The following is a 25,901-nucleotide window of genomic DNA, read 5'->3' as shown; positions in this document are numbered from 1 at the left end:
AATTTATGGTATCGATAAACACACTATGTGAATAGGCGGAGAGAAACGACATCCAGGTAAGCAAAGAGAAGACGAAATTGGTAGTGTTTAGGAAAGGGAAGACTCACTGAAGCAGAGAATGTCAAATGCAATGGCAAAATACTCAAGAGTGCTAACAATTTTAAATATCTAGATAGGACCTATCACAATCCAAACAACGGGAAAGAGTTTCAGATTACATATAAGATCTAAAGCAGTGGCGGCCACTAGAGCTATGAATGAAATCAGAAAATCACACAACTATCGATCAGCACAGCTATGGACCTGTTTAGGATAAAGATTCTACCTGTTCTGATGTATGGCCTAGAATTAGTGGGAGAATACCTCACATACAAACAGCTGGAAGAATTGGAGCAAGTAAAGGCTAGATACCTGAAGAGAATTTTAGAAGTCCGGCAGAATGCAAGATCGAGGCTAGTGTATAAGCTTACCAGGGAGGCCTTCTTAACAGAGGATCTGAGATGCGAGCTCATACTTCCAGCTAGTACCACTTTCAAACAGCTTTTACAAGATCTGCATGAGAAGAAAACAACATACCAGAGGACTTCTATGCAACATCTGCTATGCAAGACCGGACCTGGATGGAAGCTAATCATGATAAGCGACACGTGACGACGAGACTGGTGATCCATGGTTTTCACCACAAGGTGTGCTGCAACAAATTATTTCACAAAACAAATGATGAATGTGTGTGTGAGTTGTGCTTGGAATTCTGTGATAGATACCATATTATAAAATGCAGGAATAGACAGAAATCCATCGTACCTTATAGCAAAGAAAAGTAATGTAAAGGTTTATCTACTTTTTTTTAAATTTTTGCTAGTTGCTTTACGTCGCACCGACACAGATAGGTCTTATGGCGACGATGGGACAGGGAAGGGCTAGGAGTGTGAAGGAAGTGCCTGGTGTGAAAATGGGAAACCACGGAAAACCATCTTTAGGGCTGCCGACAGTGGGGTTCGAACCTACTATATCCCGAATACTGGATACTGGCCGCACTTAAGCGACTGCAGCTATCGAGCTTGGTAAATGGTTTTTTTGCATGGCATGTATGCGTTTTTATATCTTATCATTTATGGCTAATGTAATATTGGTCTGGCATATTGAAGTTTACTAATATAACATATGAATTTAACACGTAAATGACAGGTGTAAATATATTTCATTTGGGAATGATAACACCAAATAGTGGCTGTATATGAGAAACTCAGATAGGATTCCAAATGATAAAACTCCAGATAATAAGATACATACATACATTATCATTATAGACTGTTATGCCTTTCAGCGTTCAATCTGCAAGCCTCTGAGAATTTACTAAACGTTGCCACATTCCTCAATTTGTAACTAGTGTTGTGGCCTCATTTAGTTCCATACCACTTATCTTTAAATCGTTAGAAACCGAGCCTAACCATCGCCGTCTTGGTCTCCCTCTACTTCTCTTACCCTTCATAGCAGAGTCCATTATTCTCCTAGGTAACCTATCCTCCTTCATTCGCCTCACATGACCCCACCACCGAAGCCGGTTAATGCGTGCAGCTTCATCCATCGAGTTCATTCCTAAATTAGCCATTATATCCTCATTCCGAGCACCCTCCTGCCATTGTTCCCACCTGTTTGTACAAGCAATCATTCTTGCTACTTTCATGTCCGTTACTTCTAACTTATGAATAAGATATCCTGAGTCCACACAGCTTTCGGTCCCGTAAAGCAAAGTTGGTATGAAAACAGACCGATGTAAAGATAGTTTCGTCTGGGAGCTCACTTCCTTCTTACAGAATACTGTTGATCGCAACTGCGAGCTCACTGCATTAGCTTTATGACACCTTGATTCAATCTCACTTACTATATTACCATCCTGGGAGAACACACAACCTAAATACTTGAAATTATCGACCTGTTCTAGCTTTGTATCACCAATCTGACATTCAATTCTGTTGAATTTCTTACCTACCGACATCAATTTAGTCTTTGAGAGGCTAATTTTAATACCATACTCATTGCACCTATTTTCAAGTTCCAAGATATTACACTGCAGGCTTTCGGCACAATCTGCCATTAAAACCAAGTAGTCAGCATAGGCCAGACTCCTTACTACATTTTCACCTAACTGAATCCCTCCCTGCCATTTTATACCTTTCAGCAGATGATCCATGTAAACTACGAACAGCAAAGGTGAAAGATTACAGCCTTGTCTAACCCCTGTAAGTACCCTGAACCAAGAACTCATTCTACCATCAATTCTCACTGAAGCCCAATTGTAAACATAAATGCTTTTGATTGCTTTTAATAATCTACCTTTAATTCCATAGTCCCCCAGTATGGCGAACATCTTTTTCCTCGGTACCCTGTCATATGCTTTCTCTAGATCTACGAAACATAAACACAACTGCCTATTCCTCTCATAGCATTTTTCAATTACCTGGCGCATACTGAAAATCTGATCCTGACAGCCTCTCTGTGGTCTGAAACCACACTGGTTTTCATCCAACTTCCTCTCAACGACTGATCGCACCCTCCCTTCCAAGATGCCAGTGAATACTTTGCCTGGTATACTAATCAATACCTCGATAGTTGTTGCAATCCTTCCTGTTCCCTTGCTTGTAGATTGGTGCAATTACTGCTTTTGCCCAATCTGAAGGTACCTTACCAACACTCCATGCTAATTTTACTACTCTATGTAGCCATTTCATCCCTGCCTTCCCACTATACTTCACCATTTCAGGTCTAATTTCATCTATTCCTGCTGCCTTATGACAATGGAGTTTTCTTACTATCCTTTCCACTTGCTCAAGCATAATTTCACCAACATCATTTTCCTCCTCCCCATGAGCTTGGCTGTTCGCAACACCACCAGGATGATTTCCTTTTACATTGAGAAGATGTTCAAAATATTCCCTCCACCTCTCCAGTGATTCCCTGGGATCTATTACGAGTTCGCCTGAATTACTCAAAAAACTGTTCATTTCCTTTTTCCCTCCCTTCCTAAGATTCTTTATTACTGTCCAGAAAGGTTTCCCTGCTGCCTGACGTAGCCTTTCCAGGTTATTACTTGTTTTTTTGATTCAAAAACTATCTGTTTTGCTCTGTTTCTTTCATTCACGTACAAATCCCTGTCTGCCTCGGCCCTTGTTTGGAGCCATTTCTGATAAGCCTTCTTTTTACGTTTACAGGCTGCTCTCACTTCATCATTCCACCAAGATGTTTGCCTTTTCCCATCTTTACACACAGTTGTTCCTAGGCATTCCCTTGCTGTTTTTTTGCAAGTTCAGGCAGCCGTTATTATATTGTCTTACTCAGGATCGAATAAGTGCCAAGCATTTTCCACAGGAATGCTGTGAAGGTGCTAAGCTGTTGCTATTGAAATTATTTGTGAAACTAAGATTATATTACATCATCAAATTTTTCAATGGAAGTTTCCAGTGCCATAGAAAAAACATGAAGTACCGGTCCCTAAAATTCAGTCATTTAGGTTGCTGAGATCTTAAACCAAATTCAGTTCAATAAAAGGTCTTTTAACAAGGCTTTCCATGCTGTAGCAATAAATAGTCTAGTCTATCAGCTTGTTCTGTAAAATTTACTACTCAAATAGTTATTCAGGTGGTTGCAATATTTATAATTTACGTGGAGGTACAATTAGCTGTTGGGTAGAGAACAGTACCAGCTTGCTGACCACTGCGAGCGCTGGTGTCGTTCCGCTTGTCAACAGGATGCCATTTCATCACTAAGGAGCTTCGCGACTGTGTGTATTAGACTGTTGTCGAAGACAGCTGAAACAAACCTACACCCATAGTACTGGAAGTAAAGTAAACAAACAGGACAAGGGTAAGTTTATATTTCTACACCTTTCAATACTAAATAGCCCCCCTAGCCAATAGGTTTCTAGGCGACCAAAACTAACTGACGCAATCTTTTTCTGCCGGTTACAGGTCGTATTACAAACGATCTAACTTAACAAGTTCTTGAACACAAAATAGTAGACTTCATTCAACAACGGGCCACATTTTTCCGCCTAATAACAGACAAGTGACGGAGAAGAAAACCAGAAGCTGTTTTAAGAAGACAAACACTTTATAAACAATTCAACAGGAGCATTTTACTAAAATCTACAAGTTTTCAGCAGCAAGTGATTTTATTGGAAAAGCTCTCAGGACTCACAGTGAACCTAAGACATTTTAGCCCAATAAGCATTTTTTAATATTAAGTTTATTGTCCAAGTAACTACCGCCCTCAATGCACTCCCCCCCCCCCTCTCTCCCACCTATACGTTTTCTACTAACACCTGTTTTAAATGTTTTAATGTAAATCATGATATCGATTTTATGCTATTTTTACCTAAGTTACACGTAAAACAGCTGATGATGATTGCTAAGCAATCAAAACATGTTCTGTGATTATTAATGTATTTACACTGACTGACAGAGCAAATGCAACACCAAGAAGGAGTGGTTCGAAAGGGATGAAAGTTGGGGAAAAAACAGAGACGGCACGGACGAATAATTGATGTTTATTTCAAACCGATATGCCGGTTACACAATGCGCACGACATCGACTCAGTAGGATGTAGGACCACCGCGAGCGGCGATGCACGCAGAAACACGTCGAGGTACAGAGTCAATAAGAGTGCGGATGGTGTCCTGAGGGATGGTTCTCCATTCTCTGTCAACCATTTGCCACAGTTGGTTGTCCGTACGAGGCTGGGGCAGAGTTTGCAAACGTTGTCCAATGAGATCCCACACGTGTTCGATTGGTGAGAGATCCGGAGAGTACGCTGGCCACGGAAGCATCTGTACACCTCGTAGAGCCTGTTGGGAGATGCGAGCAGTGTGTGGGCGGGCATTATCCTGCTGAAACAGAGCATTGGGCAGCCCCTGAAGGTACGGGAGTGCCACCGGCCGCAGCACATGCTGCACGTAGCGGTGGGCATTTAACGTGCCTTGAATACGCACTAGAGGTGACGTGGAATCATACGCAATAGCGCCCCAAACCATGATGCCGCGTTGTCTAGCGGTAGGGCGCTCCACAGTTACTGCCGGATTTGACCTTTCTCCACGCCGAAGCCACACTCGTCTGCGGTGACTATCACTGACAGAACAGAAGCGTGACTCATCGGAGAACACGACGTTCCGCCATTCCCTCATCCAAGTCGCTCTAGCCCGGCACCATGCCAGGCGTGCACGTCTATGCTGTGGAGTCAATGGTAGTCTTCTGAGCGGACGCCGGGAGTGCAGGCCTCCTTCAACCAATCGACGGGAAATTGTTCTGGTCGATATTGGAACAGCCAGGGTGTCTTGCACATGCTGAAGAATGGCGGTTGACGTGGCGTGCGGGGCTGCCACCGCTTGGCGGCGGATGCGCCGATCCTCGCGTGCTGACGTCACTCGGGCTGCGCCTGGACCCCTCGCACGTGCCACATGTCCCTGCGCCAACCATCTTCGCCACAGGCGCTGCACCGTGGACACATCCCTATGGGTATCGGCTGCGATTTGATGAAGCGACCAACCTGCCCTTCTTAGCCCGATCACCATACCCCTCGTAAAGTCGTCTGTCTGCTGGAAATGCCTCCGTTGATGGCGGCCTGGCATTCTTAGCTATACACGTGTCCTGTGGCACACGACAACATGTTCTAAAATGACTGTCGGCTGAGAAATCACGGTACGAAGTGGGCCATTCGCCAACGCCGTGTCCCATTTATCGTTCGCTACGTGCGCAGCACAGCGGCGCATTTCACATCATGAGCATACCTCAGTGACGTCAGTCTACCCTGCAACTGGCATAAAGTTCTGACCACTCCTTCTTGGTGTTGCATTTGCTCTGTCAGTCAGTGTATAAATAGCCCAAGGCTAAATAAAAAAGAGGAAGTATCGATTAGGTGGAACCTTTTTTCATTTATTGATTGCTACCCACATCATTCACTCATTTACATGCCTAACAGAAACTATGTTGTGTGCAATAGTATTCCTGATGAACAGCTCTATCCCACACTCTGCCCTTCCCATTTTAACACCCACCAAGTACACATTGTAATTTCCTATCTCTTCCTCGTTATCTCCCCTTACCCGAGTAGCATTTACTCCTAGCACAACCAGATACATCCTCTTTGTTGATTCAGCCAGTTCTAATTTCTGTCTTTTAAAAGGTAAATAAAAATTCTGACACTCGATGTTATGATTCTTGGGAAACTCTGTCTCTACACCAGACTAAACAAACTCAGCCCAAAGACCCATCTAGTAGAGTTTTCCTTCACTGTCACGGTAGATGCCGGCAACTCGGGAATGTCAAAACAGATAAACAAGCTGTCTAAATAGCACTATTTTAGAAGGTCTACAACTTAACAATACTATTATTATCATACCACAGTCAAGCAGCATCTTAATACTAGGCCCAGATCAAAACTTTTCATTATTTACTCTTTAATATTTCTATTTGTTTGGTCTTATGGAAACAATGTGTATGGATGGTCAAAATAACTATATGTGTACAATGATTTTGAACATTCGTTCTTCTATCATCACTCCGGAAATGCACCATGGATAGAGAGATAAAGAGAATAGTTTGAAAATCTAAAGTCAAAAGTAATCTTAAATGCATCTTTAGAAAAGAATTATATATAAAAATGATTTGTATATTTCACTAATCTGTGAACAAATTTATAGCAAACGAATTATTGAGTTGTTTGGGACATTAGGTAGTCTATATAAGATATAGTCATTAATCATTTGGTGAGTGAACTCAACGCCATTGTTGCTCGGTGCTAACAAAGAGTATATTTACATAATATTTAAAGAGAAGGAATCAAAGAAACATGACTGGGAAAGGCAACAACAACGCCCCATGCGGCAAACAAGTAACAGATAGCGATGCCGGTGTTTGTTGTATTGATAGTTGTAATAAATGGTTTCACAAAGATTGTGTCGGTATCAGCGCTGGAGACTATACTACTCTCCAGAAACCTAGCTGCACATTGTTATGGCTTTGTAAACCGTGTAAAAGAGAACTAGAATATCTCAAAAGAAGCAGAAGCGAACTCAAAGATATCAGAAGAGAAATGCAAACATTACAGGAAACAATCCTAGCCGGAGTCAGAGAAGAAATGAGGAAATTTGTCGAAAACCTCTCCTGTAAAGACAATCAAACCAATCAAACCAACAAAGAGCAGACATCAAAGACATCTCCAGAGGTAGAATCAAACCAAACTCCACAGACCCCACCAGAAGAACAGAAAACGGACTCCTCTAAAGATCGTACAGCTTCAGATATACCGATCCAACATAAGAACTCAACTACTAGACCCGGAAAAACCTCAAAAAAGAATCCACCTACGGACAACTTGATTGGACAGGAAGAAAATTCCAAAGAAAAGTGCGTGGATGGATCAGCACAAGTCCGGAACTATAGACCTCTAGCTTGCTCATATACTGACTTCGGAGACAAGGAGAAAACGAGTGATCTAAATGAATCCACCCTACCAACACTGACCAAAGACGCAGGACCCGATGAGAAAACACCCTGGAACACAGTGGTGAAGAAATCGAAACAGCATCATAGGACCATCATCGGGACGAAACAAAGCAACGAAGAACTACAACCGGCAGCCAAAACAGCATGGCTATATGTGGGAAAAATAAAAGAAGGAACCACAGAAGATAACATCAAAAACTATTTATTAAGAAATGGCATTACAGAGATAAAAGCCTGTGAAATGCTTAATACAGTTGGGCCCATGAAAGCCTGCAAATTGGGAATTCCTTTTGAGTTTCTACAAACAACAGAAAAACCAGATTTCTGGCCTAAAGGTATTGTAGTTAGAAGATTTTCTTTTCGAGGCCAAAGACGCAATATTGGAGTGTCCCTCGAATAATAAAATAATCAAGATTCATCTCTGGAACATCGAAGGACTAAAAAACACCTTACTATCAAGATTCATCTCTGGAACATCGAAGGACTAAAAAAACGCCTTACTATTAATACCCCCAAAGACACTGGAACATTTCGATGTCATCATAGCTACGGAAACTTTTCTTTTAGAACCAACAGACCTACCAAAATTCTATGGATACCACACATTTGCAACGCCAACAGGAGGTCGACCGGCTGGAGGAGTCTCATGCTTCCTCAAACCAACTGTTGGAAGAGTACATGAAATCCAGAGAAGTGAAAACACAATCATAGTTAAGACCACTGACCTAACATTAATAGGAATATATATCGCACCAGATAATTCAATAGAAGATGTAGTAGAATCAGTATTTAATGCAATAGGGAAAGTAAATACTGCGGAAGAAGTGATAATCGCGGGTGACCTCAACTGCAGGATAGACAACCCGAACGTAAAATCGGAGTTAGTTATTCAAATCCTGAGGGATGAAGGTTACACAATGATAAACAGAAAAGACCTTAAAACATACTTTGCTCCAAAAGGCTCTAGTGCAATTGATCTTTTATTCTACAGAGGTGAAAGATTTATGATAAGGAAACAGGAAGGTCTATGGTCCTCAGGGTCAACGCCAATCAGAAAACATATACCCATCTGCACAGAAATTGAACACAAAGAGTCGCGGAAAACACTAATCCCCGATGATAAGGGCATCACAATTTCAAGAAATATTGATGGAACGAAACTGCGAGACCACCCGAATATACAAAAAGCAAGAGCACTTGTAGCTCGAGGACACCTAGATGAAGCAGTAGAAGTTGCTACAAATCTGATACAGGAAACCGCTTTGCCTGTGAAAGAAAGGAGAGCGCAAAAGTGGTTTGACAGGCAATGCTACATAGCACGAAAAGACACCTTACGCGCGTTATACTCAGCCAGAAAAATGGAGACCGCTGATTACTTGGAAGCATATGCCATCAAAAGAAGAAATTACAGAAAACTTCTAAAAGAGAAGCGAGCTGAATACCTGGAAGCAGAAGCCAAGAAGATTGCAGTCGAAGCAGAAACAGACCCATTTCGGGCCCTCAAGAAAAAGCAAGAGTGTAGAGCGAGGGAAATACCAATGGAAACATGGGAAAAACACTTCACAGCGCTTCTAAACAGGGACAGCAGAGCAAAAGGTGACACCGCAAACCACCCTATCGATCCAGAACACGAAATTAGACTAACCACAGGGGAAGTACAGATGGTAATCAGCAAAGGAAAAAAAGGGAAGTCAGCAGGACCGGACAACATATATACAGAACACTTAAAAAGTACTCAAGACCATTTACTACAGCTTTGGACAGAACTATTCAACAAATGTCTAAATTTAGGCAAAATACCGGAAGTTTGGAGAACGGCAATGCTGAAGATTTTGTACAAAGGGAAAGGAGAAACTGACAACCCCGACTCATATAGAGGTATAGCTCTAGAAAGCAACTTATACAAAGCATTTGCAACTATTGTAGCGAATCGCCTGAACAACGAAATAGACCCATTCCTACCAGAATGCCAACTAGGCTTCCGCAAAGGAAAAAGCACGTTACCGGTACAAGCCGCAGCATGCCTGAAAGAAAAAATTGAAGAGGCACTGAGGCATCCAAAAGGGAAGTACTACGTCGTCTTTGCTGACTATAAGAAGGCTTTTGATATTATCGACAGAGATATTCTAATAGGAAAATTGAAACAAATGATTGGTGACAACATGCTCATGAGAATCGTTGAGACAATACTAGACTACAACCTAATCAAAATTGAAGATGGAGCATCCTCATCCGGGAAAGTAATTCAAACAAACGGGGTACCCCAAGGAGACCCACTAAGTCCGCTACTATTCAACGTAGCAACGGCAGATATCACACAGATAATGACGGACTCCCCTGAGACTACTCTAATAATGTACGCTGATGACATGGCTCTGGGATCGAGCTCAAAAGCAGAACTACAGTCGACAGTGATGAAGTTAGAAGCTTGGGCTTCAGATAACAAATTTGAAATTAACCAGGAAAAGACAGTACAGATGGTCTTCAGAAAAGGTGGCAAGGCGGCCAAGGACGACGCTATATCATTAAATAATAAACCACTAGAAATAGTCAAGAAATTCAAATACGTGGGCATCACGTTCCAAACGAGCATGACATCCTTCAACAGCTACGTCATAGACAGAACGACAGCAGCAATCAGAGCCATCCACAATATCAAGAATATATCTATGCTATCCCTTAACACAGCGATGACTCTATTCAAGACCGCAATAACCCCAATTGTCTCGTATGGAATCGAAATAATATGGGATAACCTGACAATAGGTGACTTGGAGAGGATAGAAAGGGTCAAAGCAAGGTTCCTGAAAAAGGCCCTAGGAGTAGGCAAACTGGCACCCTCCAGACTTGTTTATGTACTGGCACGGGAATCTTACTTCATTGAGGATCTACGACTCAATCTACCACTGCCATCTACCGGCCCATTCCAAGAGCTTCAGAAAAAACTTCTCAAGAAACGCGCGGAAAAAGACCCCGAATTCTACGGAAATGACGCCATGATCGATCGAAACTGGACCAAGCAACTTCAAGAGCAAAGACATGTCATAACAAGATATGCAATACATGGCTTCCACCACAAAATATGCGCAAAGACAAAATTCCACAATCTAACAGATGACTGTGTTTGTACACTGTGTAAGGAAAAGTGCGACCGCTACCATCTGCTAAAGTGCAAGAACAGAATAAAGACTCTAACAGAATACAGCACAATGTAAACTGGGACAACAAACTTAATACTCATTCGAGTGCTCCTTATATAATTAATTATATATAATTTCATTTTTAAAAAAATAATAATAATTTAAAACTTACCTGATCTCTACCCTTATCTCCAACTATAACGAACATAGTCCGATGCCCCAAAGTAACACCATTTTCAATTAGAACACGAATACGGTTATCTATTTTTTTCCGTACCATTGTACACCTGTAGATTCCAGTAACCTAAGTTAGTTCAAACAGAATTTATGAATTAGGACAAATACACTAATATTACATTAAATATATATGATAGTGTACTAAGATATTCGAAACTTTCTAAATTATCATAAAATCATAAATGTCAGTTAAATACCTTGCACTAAAAATACAAAACTCAACACGTGTTTCTCAGTTTGTCAAATACCAAACATCGTCAAACCTTTAAAATGACGGAATCGTAACTGTTTTGTTTTCAGCAACGTGAAGGCAACATGATAGCGAGAAATATTCCTCATACGAGAAATTATTTATAGCATAATAAAGATCTTTTGTAAACTTTCCCTAAGTATAGTTTTACGGAGATAAATCAATTTCTATCCATTATAATGTTAAATGACTATAGCAAGATCAATTTTCCTTTCATTCCATAATGAGCGACGGAAGAGCGGCAAGATATTAACCCATCACGAGATTCTTTCCAGGGATAATTTCCGCTTGGAATTGTACAAAGAAGTTCTTCAAGAATTATTTTTCTAACACAACTTTGGTGTTATTTTTACTGCGAATGAAAGAATGTAAAAAAGGATGGTGATGTATGCTGGAATGAGTTGTGGGAAGTTTGCATGGCAATGGGATATTGCACATTAATTTTGTAGTCGATAGTTGCATACATGGTATATATATCGATTATTAATTATGTCGAGGTTTAATGGCTGATGTTGTGGTTTTTGGCGGTGGAAAATACAATTATTGACCGTAGTAAATAAAGCTATAATTTGTTAATGATGTGGATAGTATTTCCCTCTTATAGTGACAGTTATTTCGAATTGGTGTTTGGAAAATGTGTGCACCTTCTATAGTCCAAAAATCCGAAAAAGGTGACCGACCCAGCTAGTTTACGTGTATACGGTTTAGCAAAAATGCTATGATGGAGTATATTATATTGTTTCTTGGGGCCTCTGGATCATATTGATCCCATTTATTGGGTAAATAGTCTTCTGGGAGACATGCTCTTATTTTTAAAAGCATCTTGTGAGTGAAATATAGAAAATAAGATGGATGCACCAGGAGAGTTGATTCCAGTTGTAAAGCAAGAAGCAGGGGAGAGTTCTGTGGGTGCTAAAGAAACTATTCAAGAAAAGGCAGAATGTTCTGCTAACGAGGATGTTGCCCCAAGTCCAACAACGGGCGATGAAACTCCTGCCAATCCATGGCGCTCATCAAAGTGTATATTTTGTGAACATGTTTTGACTGCTGGAGATAATCCTAAACTCCTTGAATGTCTTCATGCAGCTTGCTCATCATGTATCTCATCAAAAATTTCTGAAGAAAGCCAGATGAATGGTGATGTTATAGGTAAGAATTTTATTTATGTCATCAACTTTTAGTTCCTTATATGGGACATTTCTTAGGTTACCGTGTTTAGGCTATTGGGTGTAGCCCTACATAATGTAGACAAGTTCTCTTGTAAACAAGTCTTAATATATTCGATAGTTTATTTCACGTATGTAGTAGGGCTTATAGTTAATTCTTATTTGGGCATGCTGATCACTTCATATTCCCAGTGAGTTTTATGTTCTTAATTGATCACGTTTCACTGTTCAACTCATAATGTCCTTTATAGCTGAACGTCCAAACCAGGTGTTCCTTTAGGTGTTAGCAAATAAGAACGTTTGAATGTGAAGGATTTAATAGGGCCCCTCTACCTTAGATTGCAGTACAGAGTAAGTGGTGCGAAGTCACACTTTTGCTGGGTTTCTACTACTGCATGGTGATACTAAGACTTCTGGAGTTGAATTGAACTTCCTTGAATTATTACATTAATTTAGGCCAATACATTAGCCTAATATAATCTAAGGCCAAAACCATCTTCAGTATATTGATCACATTTCTCTGTAGGCTAGTGGCAGAGCTTTACTATGTAAAACGGAACATTAGTACCATGAGTCATTGTTTGCAGCGCGGACAATCAGGTGCCGTTTCACTGTCGTTTGTTTCTTCCTCGCAGACGAAATGATCACAAGGTGCACAAGGCTGCCAACTTGTGAACTAGGGAGAAGATGACTGGATTATAACATAATATATTAGTTTCATTGCTGCTATTCTTACCTAGAAATGATTCTGGAGGAGAGATGTGTTCATTACGCCTGCCGGGGACCAACCCACCCGCCCCTAGAAGTATGTTTACTTTTATAACCTAAAGTAATGGTGCCATTATCCATTGCTTCTGCCAAGGATAGATAGATAGATAAATGTCTTTATTGGCGTAATTACGGCCATTAGGCCTTCCCTTACACTAAACTAATTATTGTACATAGAATCAAAGTTAATCCTATCGTAATTAAAACTAAGTATAGCACAGTTAAGGACAATCTAAATACTTTATAACAGAAATAAAATTCCACCCCAGTGAGATATACATACAATAATAATAATAATAATAATAATAATAATAATAATAATAATAGTAATAATAGTAGCTAGTGGTAATAATGTACTAGCTCCATCAGTAAAAGACTAGAAATGCACAGTTCCTTCGTATCCTGCTGTACCTCTTAACGCTCTTTTAAATTAAATGACCTTGTGGTTGGTATTCCTCTGACATCATCTGGTAAATGATTCCATTCTCAGGCGGCAAACACAGAAAATGAGTTATTATATGTGGCAGTTCAATGGTGAGGAATGACGAACAGGTTTGATGTTTGAGCCCTTTTGTCTTTGTTATGCACACTTTAGAAATAATGAAAATATGAAAAAAGATAAGATGGGGAAGATGTAGTAAGGACTCGGTGGAGGAGAGACAGAGTATGATGATTACGGCGAACGTGGAGTTGCGACCACTCTAGTTCTATATATGTGGTCATATTTTCTTAGATTGCATATATAGCTCACACATGCATTTTGAGCGCGTTGTAGCCGTACGGACAACAGTGGCCTCACATCATTGAAAACAACATCGCAATAGTCGAAATGAGGCATTACAAGAGCTTTGATTAATTTCTGTTTAAGTTTTATTGGAAATATATATTTATATAAAGAATGAAGAGCAGAGAAAACCTTTTGGCAGATATGTAAGATATGTTCACACCAAGTCATGCGTTCGTCCATGATAACGCGGAGGTTCTTCACTTGTGGTACAAAAGGAATTGCAACATTCTGAAGGATTACTCTCGGCAATGGACGTATATTAATACTTGCCATTTGATGGCCAAGAAAGATTACTTGTGACTTTGTAGGGTTCAATTGCAGGCCGTGGGCAGCTGACATTCACTAACAGTCTGTAAGTCAGTGTTTAGTAAGTCTATATTTTCCCGAAGGTCTTGTGCTGCAGAGTCTGTGTAGAGTTGAAAGTCGTCAGCCTACATGTGGTATTTGCAATATCTTAAATTCGATGACATAATAATAATAATAATAATAATAATAATAATAATAATAATAGTAGCTAGTGGTAATAATGTACTAGCTCCATCAGTAAAAGACTAGAAATGCACAGTTCCTTCGTATCCTGCTGTACCTCTTAACGCTCTTTTAAATTAAATGACCTTGTGGTTGGTATTCCTCTGAGTGTTGAAAGAAGAGTTCCAAGTACAGAGCCTTGAGGGACGCCACAAGGAAATGATTTCGTTATTACCTTTCACACATTGTTGACATCCGTGAAGATAGGAATGCATCCAAGCAATCGTACTATGAGGAAAATGTAGAGCTTTCAGTTTTACAAGTAATAAGTCAATGTCTACGCTGTCAAAAGCTTTACTGTAATCTAGTAGTACTAGAACTGTGACTCGTCCTCTGTCTATTTCTTGTAGAACGTCCTCAGTCACTTTGAGTAAGACTGTAGTTGTACTATGTCCTTGTCGGAAACTGGACTGGGAAGGATTAAGGAGATTGTGCATTTGAAGGTACTCCGACATTTGTGTATGGACCATGTATTCTAAGATTTCTTATAAAGGTGATAAAATACAGATTGAATGATAGTCTCCCTCGTTCGAAGGTGTTTGTTTTTTCGGAAGAGGTAGCACAATAGCCTTCTTCCAGAGAGTTGGATATGTGGAGTATAGAAGAGAGAAATTGATTATATGGGTTAAGGTTGGTAATATAAAATCAGGAATTAGTTTGACCATGTCAGTCCCAATGTCATCAATTCCTTTCGCTTTCGTGCTTATCCTAAGGACTACTTTTCTGACTCGGATGGGTGTCACGTGACTGAAATAGAATTTATCTCTGTCAGGGGTGTGGTGTGTATCTTAATGGTTCATAAGTGTCTGTTTGTCAATAGGTCATACTGCGGAGGAACTTGCAATAAAGTACTTGTTAAGAGCCTCGAGAGGTACTGTAATTTCATCTTTGTGTTTGTTCTTCGTAAGTCCAAGGTTATTAATGGATTTCCACAATGTCGTTGCTGTTCTACCATTAGGCGTAATTAAACTGTAAGCGTGCCGCAGTTTAGCATTCCGTATTTGTTGTGTTGTCTTGTTTCGTAACTTCCTATATTCGTCAAACTTTTGTACAGTAGGGTCATTTTTGTATTGTCTGTGGGCACAGGCTCTTTGTTTCATTAGTTGTCTAATGTCGTCATTTAACCACAGGGAGGGTCCTTCGGATATTCTCGCTCGCCGCTTTGGGGCATGCTTGTCAAATAGTTCCGTTACTTTCCTGTTAAAGAAGGTGACTTTGTCATCTAGTTTTTTATAGGTGGTTATGTTATGTCAGGGTATGTTGCTTGCATCCTCGAAGAGTCTATCTTTATTTATATTTTTCAATGGTCGATAGGTAATAAATTTCTGGGAGGGTTTCGGTGGCCGGATGTTATACGAGATGTATATTGTGTCGTGCAGAAATACCAGGTACAGAGGTTTGACCAACATTGAGAACTCTGTATTGCTGGTAACTATAAGATCTAACAGTGTGTGTGAATGAGATGTGTGGTGAGTTGGAGAGAGAGGCAAGATGTCCATATTATAGGCTTGAAACAATGTTTTAAGTCACGTGGTTTCAGGAGAAGTCAAGTCAATTAAGTCCGTATTAAAATCTCCCATAATTATTGTATGAGGGTAGTCTGGCAGCAGTTCAGTTAAGTTAGCTTCAAAATATTCTAAGTGGCGTATATTCGGAGGTTTGTAAACTACTCCTACAAGGGCTTTAATCCCTTTCGCTGCTATTTCTATGAACATGTAGGCCTATTCTGGTTTCCTCTCATACCTGCCTGGTGAATGACCTAACATTTTGAGTTTGAGGCTGGTTAAGAAATAGCCAATTACCCCTCCGCCTCGCTTGTGGGTGCGGTCATTTCTCAGAAGCGAGTAGCCTTCAAGTTGACACAAAGAAAACGGACTCTTATCTGTCAACCATGACTCAGACACTAGTAGGACATGGAAAACAACTGGGCTGAATATTTCTCTAAGCTCATCCATTCGATTGACAGCTAACAAGCTTTGGCCGTTTATATAATAGACGTGAAGGGCTCTGGGATGTTGCGAGATGAAGTTCTTAAGAATGTTAGCGGTACTTTGGTCAGGTTTGGAAATAGAGGGTGGGGGGAGCGGGGACAGCGGAAGGAAAGGAGAGGGTAGATGGCCTGGTGGCTGCTGAGATAGACAGGTGACATCAGAGGAATGTGCATTGTGACTTGTGACAGTAACCAACTTGGTAGAGTAAATCACCAAAACAGACAAATAAACACGAGGGGCTAGGAGAAAATTATCGTTAACTGAAGTACCTAATATTTTTTTAGTACAGCTAAATTAGGGGTGTCTTGTCTAAAATTAATGAAGTGTATATTACTGATAAAGTACTGGAACTATTTAAAAAATAAAAAATGTTACATTAATAATAATCATAAAAATAAGAATGCAAATGCACGTTTTTAGTTAAATTCAAAAGTTAATTAAAATTAAAAATGAATTGTTATGAACAGGAAAGGTATATACAAATATAGTAATACTGAAATATCTAAGTTACAGTTCGGAATAGTGGGCAACGGAGTTTCATAACTATGGAAAATAATGTTATCTTAATATTTACAATGTAATGTGTTCCATCCGCGTTGCTCGGATTTTGCTGCCATCTGGTTTGTGAATGATGACTAGGGAGCGGATTTTTATGTGCTAAAAATGTGAAATATATTTATTTTTTATGTGCTGAAAAACTTTAAAATATGTTATAAAAATTGAAATTATTTTCCTTTAAATATCACATAACTAGTCGTGCTCAAGAAGTAAATAAGTATAATGTTTAGTATTAGAATATGGTGCTACCAAACGTGCTCCTTAAGGCAAAATGATGTCTGTGTATGGAAACGTGCTGTATAGTATATTAACTTTTGATATGCCAGAGTAGATATTATGAATGGTTATTTTTTTAAAGGTAATGTTTTGTTTAATTATGGCAAAAGCAACCTATCATCTTTGAAAAATAGTACCAGTTCGTACTCACCCATCACACGCTGGAATATTAGTTGCTAGAAGTAGTTTCAGAATTGCAGTGAACAACAAAGGTCATCTCCAAATTTTCCATCTCAAATGCATGCCGATTATCTCTAAAGAATGCCTTATACTGCGAAAACGATTGCTCCACATCACAGGAAGTCAGACGAGCATAGTTAAAGAGAGTAATGTCACCAACACTAACACCTTCACTTTTGCTAACATGAGCACCATCTAATACATTAGAAATTTGGCACATTGTTTGAAATCCTATGTTTTTCCTGAAATTTTTTTGATATTTGACCTTTAACAGTCCCTGTACCTGCGAAGCCGTGAGTGAATCTAATTTATTTTCAACAGCACGCGCTTCCTTCACTGTTTCGGACAACAGGTTAGTGGATTTTTCAAGTATGTCTATAGTTTTACACAAGAAGCTTAGATTGGCAGATATAAACGCCGAATCATTTTTCAAAAAGCTGCCTTTTAGTATCTCTTGAAGAATCTCAATTGACGACGCGTCGTTTTTATCTAACACATTCACAACGGATGCAAAACTTTCGAAATTGTCTGCGTAGTATACCACAGCGCTAAGCCAGGTACCCCGCCGCGTAACAATAGGCAGAGGAGGAAGCGCAAGATCCGGGTTTTTCTCTTTAAAGAGATCGATTATTGAGGGTGCTTTTACGAAGACTTTTATGCCATTAGACACTAATTTATCCACTTGAGGATACTGAGCCCGCACAGTTTCACATAACCTGTGTAGAGCATGAATAACGCAAGTTACGTGTATCATTTTCGGAAAGCTCACAGAAAGGCCTTCGGCTGCCTTTTTCATGCAAGCTGCACTGTCAGTAAGGAAAGCAATACATGGTAGTATATTATACCTTTTGGCCAAAGTAAGTGCATGGCTTCATTGAATAACCTAGCTACAGTGACATGGTTTGCAGCAAGCATTTCTTTACACGCTAGCAAATAAGAATGTTCGCAAGCAGTTTTGTCATTCTTCAACACACCAACTACAACATTTCCTACTTTTCTGCCACTTGAATCAGTGGTTTCGTCAATGCTCACCCACAGTTTTTCGCTATCACATACTGCCCGAATTCTCTGTAAAGTTTCTTCGTAACATTTTGGGAGATAGTTTTTCCTTAATGTGGATTCGTCTGGAGGCTCAAAATTAATGTACTTTATTAGGAAATTTCTCAGTCCCAGATTATTTATTTTACCAAGAGGAATGTCGGCGCAAGCAAATGCTCTGCACACATCTAAATAATACTGGGAATATTTAGATGGGCCTGCATTTGAAGTAGCTGGTTCAGCTATTAGTAATTGTCGCGAACGCACACACGAAGCAGCCGCAGTATGCTTATTTCCAGACAAATGCTAGATTACTTGAGAACGTTGATTTGCACGTACTGTTTTACCACACGGTTGGCAAAATAATACTTTTCCACCGGTAGTGAAAATGCTTTTAAATTCCAATACATATTGTTGAAGATGCGACCTTGTACTCGACTTCTCTTTTGGCATTATTTTGCAGGTTATGACACACGCATTTACGATGAATCACTGTTTCAATAAAAAGAATAGCAGCGGACACTGAAGGAAATATTTCTTATAAATCCATACAGAATCACACGACCACGGGAATGATATATGGACCCGAACAGCTAACCTTACTCTTAGGAGTGATGAAATTCCACTACCTAATGGTGGGGCAATAGTCTTCCGAGTCTCCCATGTCGTAACGGAATTACGTCACCTTATCTCTCCGTGATTGCCTTTCGCTGATATTCTATAAACAAAACCCGAGAGGGCTGACTCATAAAGAGTTGGAATAACATCATGTAACGACGTAGCCGGTGACCAGCAAGTTTTAGAACTTACGGAGGGAAGTCCATAAATAGCCGGAACATTCAGATACATTATGTTAAATACACTGTTAAAAACAATACCATAATCGTAAAATGAAAATATGAGCATTGTTTTATAACACAGAAGCATTTTAAATTTTATTGATCAACAAATATTGCCGATTTATGTGCTTATTATAGATTTTCTTAAAATATGTATTTACATTTAAAAAATTTGAAAATATGTTTTTTATGTGAAATAAGATTCAGTTTTTACACTTGGGGATGCACAATAGGAATAATGGACTTCGTAACTTGCGTTAAAACTTACGCGGAAAAAAATATGTAATTACATAAAAATCTGCTCCCTAATGATGACTGTGCAGTCCTTGGTCCACACGTTATGCAGTCCGTGGGGCTCCCCTGCTGCACGAAGGATGCTCAGCCGGCAGGTCGTCAGATCTTCCCGGATGGTGACCCACTCCCTTCAAGCTTCCTCTTGTTATGAAACAGTCTGCTGCAGTCTCTGTATGACACAAATTTAACTATTAACGCGCAATGTTTCTGCCCCACCTTCGGGCCAACACGGTGGCTGCGCGAAATATCGGCTAACTGAATGTCAGCTCCTATTTTTCGTGCAACATCCAGTACAAGCTGGTTAGTGTCTTCCCCTTCAGTCTCAGGCACACCAATCACTCGCAGATTTTCTCTCCTCTGGTACTGCTCAAGGTCATCAGTCCGAGAGCTCCTCCAAGCTTTGCCTCAATTGTTCAGTTTTACTGTCCTTTAAACTGTGTTGTTTTCTAAGTTCCTTATTCAAAGTCTTGCATTGGCTGATATGTCGAAGACTAAGACTTAATTCCCACCAATGAAGAGACTGAGATTTTGTTACCAACCACCTGCAAAGTTTGAAGGTGTTATGGCATCTGACGATAACTTTACACTTTCTCAATTCCTCCTTTAATGTTGGGGCTTACAGCAAAAAAAAAAAAAAAAAAAAAGGTCATTTAGTAGCTGTAATGTATTTTTGCCCATCCAGGCCAATCTCTGTCATGAGAACAGTGGCCCCTTCGGGGCCGCACTCCCTTCGAGAGGATTTTATCCTTCTCCAGAGCTCATACTGTATGGCATGGCAAGAAACAAAAAAGACAGCCATATCAGACCAACAACCAGCAGTTGGCAACCAACAGTGCTATTCTACTTACTTCAGCACTACTAGTAGAAACCTCAATATTAAACAAGGGGCAGTCACTTCGCATGCCCCACACAGTGCTCGTGTTACTAACATTGCTGGGTGGACTCTATAGTTTTGCCTTGTGTAAGCCCCCAGGTTAAGGTTAAAATGACCTTTTTTCTTGCCATGTGGACAGTATGCACTGCAGCCATATAAAAAGGCCTCTCAAAGGGAATTTAGGGGCCACTCTTCTCATGACAGAGATTGGCGTGGATGTGGAAAGATAGGCTGCGAAGCAGTACAGTGTTTCCTTTACAGGTTACATTTAGTTGGTTTTTTTTTTTTTTTTTTTTTTTTTTTTTTTTTTTTTTTTTTTTTTTTTTTTTTGTATGCAGGTTGGTAACTGAATATAAACGTCCATAGGCCTACTCAATCCGCCTGCTGAGCTGTAACACAGTCATATCCTTGCAATTCCTCTTCGATTTCCACATCTGTTTGTTCATTAGGAGCATTACTAATACTAAAAAATTGTATTCCTAATCATCATTACTTTCTAAAAAGGGGTTATATATTGGTAACTTTCAGTCATTTATTGGCAACCGTCCTGTTTACAAGCATATTTCATAGTCCAGAGGTAGCCCACTTCAAACTAATATTACCAAACACGCTATTGATATATATTAACAAAGAGCATATAACATTGCAGAGGGATTGCATTACATCCGATTATATCGCAGCCAATGGAAATGCTAGTGCCTGCTTGAACATTGGAAAATGGCGTGTGCTACATTTGATTAGGCTTTAACTCATTGAGCCCTGCATATTTGTTGGATTGAAACTGCACTGGGGCTGGGATTATTTTGAAGGAAATAGAGTGACACTTCGCATGATTAGAAATTTCTTACTTACAAGACCATTAAAGATTTAAATATACATAAAAACAAATGGCATTCGTGCCATGAACCGTGGAACAAGGAATACATTAAATACATTCTATTTTGTTAGCATCACAGGTCCATAGGCCTACTCAGTCCACCTGCTGAGCTGTAACACAGTCATATCCTTGCAATTCCTCTTCGATTTCCACATCCGTTTGTTCATTAGGAGCATTACTCACACTATTACTAATACTAAAAAATTGTATTCCTAATCATCATTACTTTCTAAAAGGGGGTTATATATTGGTAAATTTCAGTCATTTATTGGCAGCCGTCCTGTTTACAAACATATTTCATAGTCCAGAGGTAGCCCACTTCAAACTAATATTACCAAACACACTATCAGTATATATTAACAAAGAGCATATAACATTGGAGAGGAAGAGTTCCTACACATTGGCTTGTACCATTGATGATAACTGTAAAATACTCACAGTATATGTTCCCAAACTACTTAACAGTGAAATTCCACAGGAAAAGTTTCAGTTCGCTTTTTATCAAAATAATCAAGATTCAATCCCACCGACTGTCCAGGAAATTAGAGAAACCAGTTCAATCATTAAAAAATGACAAGGCCTCAGGGGAGGCTCAAATAACTGCAGAACTTTGGAAAACTGCGGGGGGAAATTTCATCGAAAATCTTCACGAAATTATTTTAGACATTTGGCAATTGGAAAGGATCCACCAGGATTGGAAACTGGTGATGATATACCCCATACACAAAAAAGGAAGTAAAGCTGATCCAAACAATTATCAAGGGATCTCCGTACTACAGATCACATGTGAAATTCTCTCCAAAATTCTACTAAACTGTGCAAAGCATCAACTAGACTACTAGATTGGTGAATACCAAGGTGGATTCAGAAAGGCAAGGTCATGTGCAGAGCAAATTTTGACTCTAAAAAACATTATAGCATATTTTTGAAACATATCTAACAAAAATTATTTCATCACTTTTGTCGATTTCAAAAAAATCTTATAGTATAGATCGCGTCTCACTACTTAATGTTTTAACAGACTTTGGAATTGACCAGAAAACAAGAAACCTATTATGAATAGAAATAAATACTTGTGAATTTTAACATTTCCTTGTGCTAAGTGTGGGTTTTGCCCTCATGTGAATTACCGTGAATCAAATATAAAATTGCATTTCTCCTATGGAGTAACTTGTTTCATAACTTGAAATTTCTTCTGCTAAATGCAGTTTTATGCTAAATCAAGGTCACTTGAAATTGGAGTTATTACTGTATTATGTGTGCAGTATTCAGAGTTCTGTTCACTTCTGAAGTCCACAATGCAATTCAGGCATGTGAATGTGAGTAATCAGTTAAATATTACGGTGCTTGTTGTTAGTGAACTGTCCCGTGGGACTAAATTCCAGCACCTTGACATCAACAAAAACCATAAAAATAGTTTGTAGAACATAAAAACTAATAACGTTATTTATTAGTGAACTGTCCGGTGACGTGTTTCCAAGTTTGACTTTTAAGCAAAGTCATGAACAGTGCTGAAACAAAGAAGTTAGTAGAGGTTACCTTGGACAATGCTGGAATGAAGGCGATGCACATTATACCCCAGATGGTAAAATAATTGTTTGGCATGGTTCTGACAAACACGTTCCATGTGAAGAAAAATACCAGCCCACGTAACATTCCAACACCTCAACTCACATAAATGCTAAGCAAGTTGGTAGTGGCAAGACAAAACAAGCCTTACTGGCACAAGAACTTCCATCCACTTCAGGACGAAATAAGTTTACTTGCGATTTGTGTCACACAATGATTGCTGCAAATATTCCGTGATTGTGACGTAAAGACACTAGCAAAAAAAAAAATTCCGTGGAGTAGATTAACCGACCCCCATTTCTGTAGGTTCTTGAGAAGTATTACGACCAGACTATTCCTCAAAAGTCTACAGTTCAGAAAGCATACGTGGACAATGGTGATGAAAGAAATCCCAACTGAGTTAGTTGATAGTCTGAACTGGGGAGTTGTAGACGGGACTATGGAAGCATGTGGTAGATATGTAGCAAACATGTTGGTCAGGAAGTTGAACAGAGATGAATCGGGTACCCTGTATCTTATCTCTTGCAAAGTATTTTACAATCGCTTACTTTGTCATAATTCGATGTGCCTCTTCTGTCCTTCGGGTGGGCTGAACAGTTCCAGGTATTTTGGCCTGCTTCTGCCAGCTACATGTTAAAAGCCGCTGCAAGATTGAAGGTATTACCGTAATTTCCTGCATAATTTTCATACTTTTTGACCAAATTTTTTGTTCTAAAATCCAGCTGCATAATTACGTAAACTTTTTCTCGTATTGTTGAAATTACACTGAAATTACAAATAAAACCAATGAAATCACCAAGATAGCTGTGAAAATACCATTTTGAATGAACACTGAACATTTATTTACAGATTAGACAAACATTAACACTAGAAAGGCTTAGAATCGTACATTCCTCGAACAGCGATATAGGGTAATTTTTACCCATCATAAAAAATCATTGCAAATGTTCAAGTTAGAACTCAATAAGAGATGTATTTTCTTCTTCTGTGTTACCGCAAATTTATTTTACACACGAACACCTGACTTAAGTGTATGGACCTTTTATATTACTGATGGACACATGAATAATCACAAACAACTGAATGGTGTTTCTGTTTCTCTAAGGAGTTTTCACAAAATTAACCAGTAGAACACCTTTTGTTAGTTGTCTGCATTGCAACAATTATACATTTTCAGAAATACATAAAAATTAAAAACAACCTAAACACGTTTTGTACACACAACTTCTACTTTTCATGCACATTTTTCGCACACTACTTCGAGGCACTTGCTGCAGGCATCGCTAGACTTGTTACCTTTACACAGACCAATTGGCATTTCTTACGCTTTTTAGATTGAAATGGTCATACAACCTCCACTTGTTGTTGTTGCCCTTGCTTGTTCCGTCTTGTTAGTTCACGTGCCAGATGGAGGATGAACTTCTTCCACTTTATCTTCCTACCCGTTACTTGAGAGCTGCTAGGTCTAGGATGTTGTAAAGGACGTGCCTTGGCCACCTTCTGCACTCACCCTTGGGGGTATATTTACGAGATATTTGGTCGACCACATCTACCCTGTAATTTGTGCCCTTGTAGAAGGTTAAAGTTTCTGCCTTCTTCGTTCGTTCTTTGCTCGTTGTTACTTGAGTGTGCCGTGAGCTAAGAAGATGGATGTTCTTGTTCTTTTTCCCTTGGTACACTGTCACAGTGCACTGTGTATTCCCAGTCTGTCGCAGGATGGTTGTAGAATATAATTAAGACTTGGAGTTCTTCACCTTAATAGGGATTTCATTACGAATGGGGTTGATTGTTCCCATCAACAAAGTATTTTGTCTTGGTGCTTCTTAGCAAATTGGAGGGATGTGAAGAAGCTGTCTGGCATCATGTTTCTCCCTTACCTTAGAAACAGCTCCATGAAGTGAAGCACATTCATTGTACTCTCCCATTGGCCGCTTATTCAGATGTGACTTTACAAAAAAATGGTTAGATCTGTACCTGGTTTTGCTGGGAAGTAATTGTTCATCGACTGTTATATTTTCACTTAGGCGATAACAATAAAGTCAGTTTTCCACAAATTTGTCCCAGATTTCAGAGACAAGAGCAAACCTGTTAGCCAGCAGGCACTCAGCTCAAGTTGATTTCTCGTCAAAATACATGCATCTGAGAAGCTTTCAAAATCTATCTCTTGACATCGTGTCCTTCAAGAATTGCTGTCCACAAAACAAGTGACCATAGTCATCCACAGACATATCTTTCTAACACAGAACATCTCAGGTACACATAATGGCATTCATAGCCTATAACTCCTCGAGTAACACTGTCCAGTCTGTTTTCTTGAGTTCTTTCTGAGTGATTGATTCTGTGTGTTGTTTTATTATTAGATGTAGCATCGACTCATCAAAGAGGAAACGAAAGGCACTAATGACAGAGTCGTCAACTTCCAGATGAAGAGTTGGAGTCCCACTCGATTCCGTCTCCAATAACCATCTTCACTGATGAAACACGAAACTGAAATTGAGACATTTGAGGCAAGTCGGAGGCAGATTAGCACTTTCATCTGCTCCTGCTTCATGCTCTGTCTCATTCTGATTTTCATCCTCACTAGTCTTGCTTGTTACTAATAAAACATCATCATCATCATCATCGCTTTCAGATTCAACATCTGAATTTTCTAGCAATAAAAAGACAGTCGTAACACATGTCTGTAAGAAGAACATTTTCTAAATGAGGAGATGTATAAAATAAACATTCTAACTGGACCACTGTTGATAAACTTAACCATAATAGGTATTTGATTTGATCCTGTATTGACTTGTCTAAAGCTATTTAAAATAGTTTTACTTCACTGATGAAGAGAATGCACAATGTTCCTGAAACATGTATGAATAAATAATTTTCAAATATAAAAAGTGTATTGACAAGGTGGACACAACACAAACTATTTTAAATAGTTTTTTTAATTGCTAACTGGAACACTCATCTGACAGTAAGAGCTCAACAGTACTAATAATCCAGGCTGGGTACTCACTGTTGTCTGGCAATGCAAACTC

At 39.4% G+C, this 25,901-nt stretch overlaps 2 protein-coding genes across 3 annotated transcripts in view; one reads left to right on the top strand and one right to left on the bottom strand.

Moving 5' to 3' along the window:
* l(1)G0020 (RNA cytidine acetyltransferase l(1)G0020) overlaps nucleotides 1-11,144 on the bottom strand; it is a 248,047-nt gene extending 236,903 nt beyond the window's left edge. The window contains exons 1-2 of one of the 2 annotated variants that reach the window (XM_067143333.2): nucleotides 11,075-11,144; nucleotides 10,813-10,944 (exon numbers count right to left, since the gene is read on the bottom strand). In XM_067143333.2, the coding sequence (XP_066999434.2) occupies nucleotides 10,813-10,920 (108 nt within the window). In that variant the 5' untranslated portion in view covers nucleotides 10,921-10,944; nucleotides 11,075-11,144. Of the gene's footprint in view, nucleotides 1-10,812; nucleotides 10,945-11,074 lie in introns of those variants that run through there. The other variant, XM_067143334.2, reaches the window with a different exon arrangement.
* Nucleotides 11,145-11,684: 540 nt separating this feature from the next.
* Nucleotides 11,685-25,901, top strand: part of LOC136866818 (E3 ubiquitin-protein ligase TRIM33) — a 268,047-nt gene continuing 253,830 nt past the window's right edge. Inside the window, exon 1 of the mRNA XM_067143924.2 lies at nucleotides 11,685-12,276. Coding sequence (XP_067000025.2) covers nucleotides 11,976-12,276 — 301 coding nt within the window. The 5' untranslated portion in view covers nucleotides 11,685-11,975. The remainder of the gene's footprint in view (nucleotides 12,277-25,901) is intronic.

This window comes from Anabrus simplex, chromosome 3 (genome assembly GCF_040414725.1).
Source record: "Anabrus simplex isolate iqAnaSimp1 chromosome 3, ASM4041472v1, whole genome shotgun sequence".
In the NCBI taxonomy this organism is placed as follows: Eukaryota; Metazoa; Arthropoda; class Insecta; order Orthoptera; family Tettigoniidae; genus Anabrus; species Anabrus simplex.
This window is presented reverse-complemented; position numbering and strand designations above follow the sequence as displayed.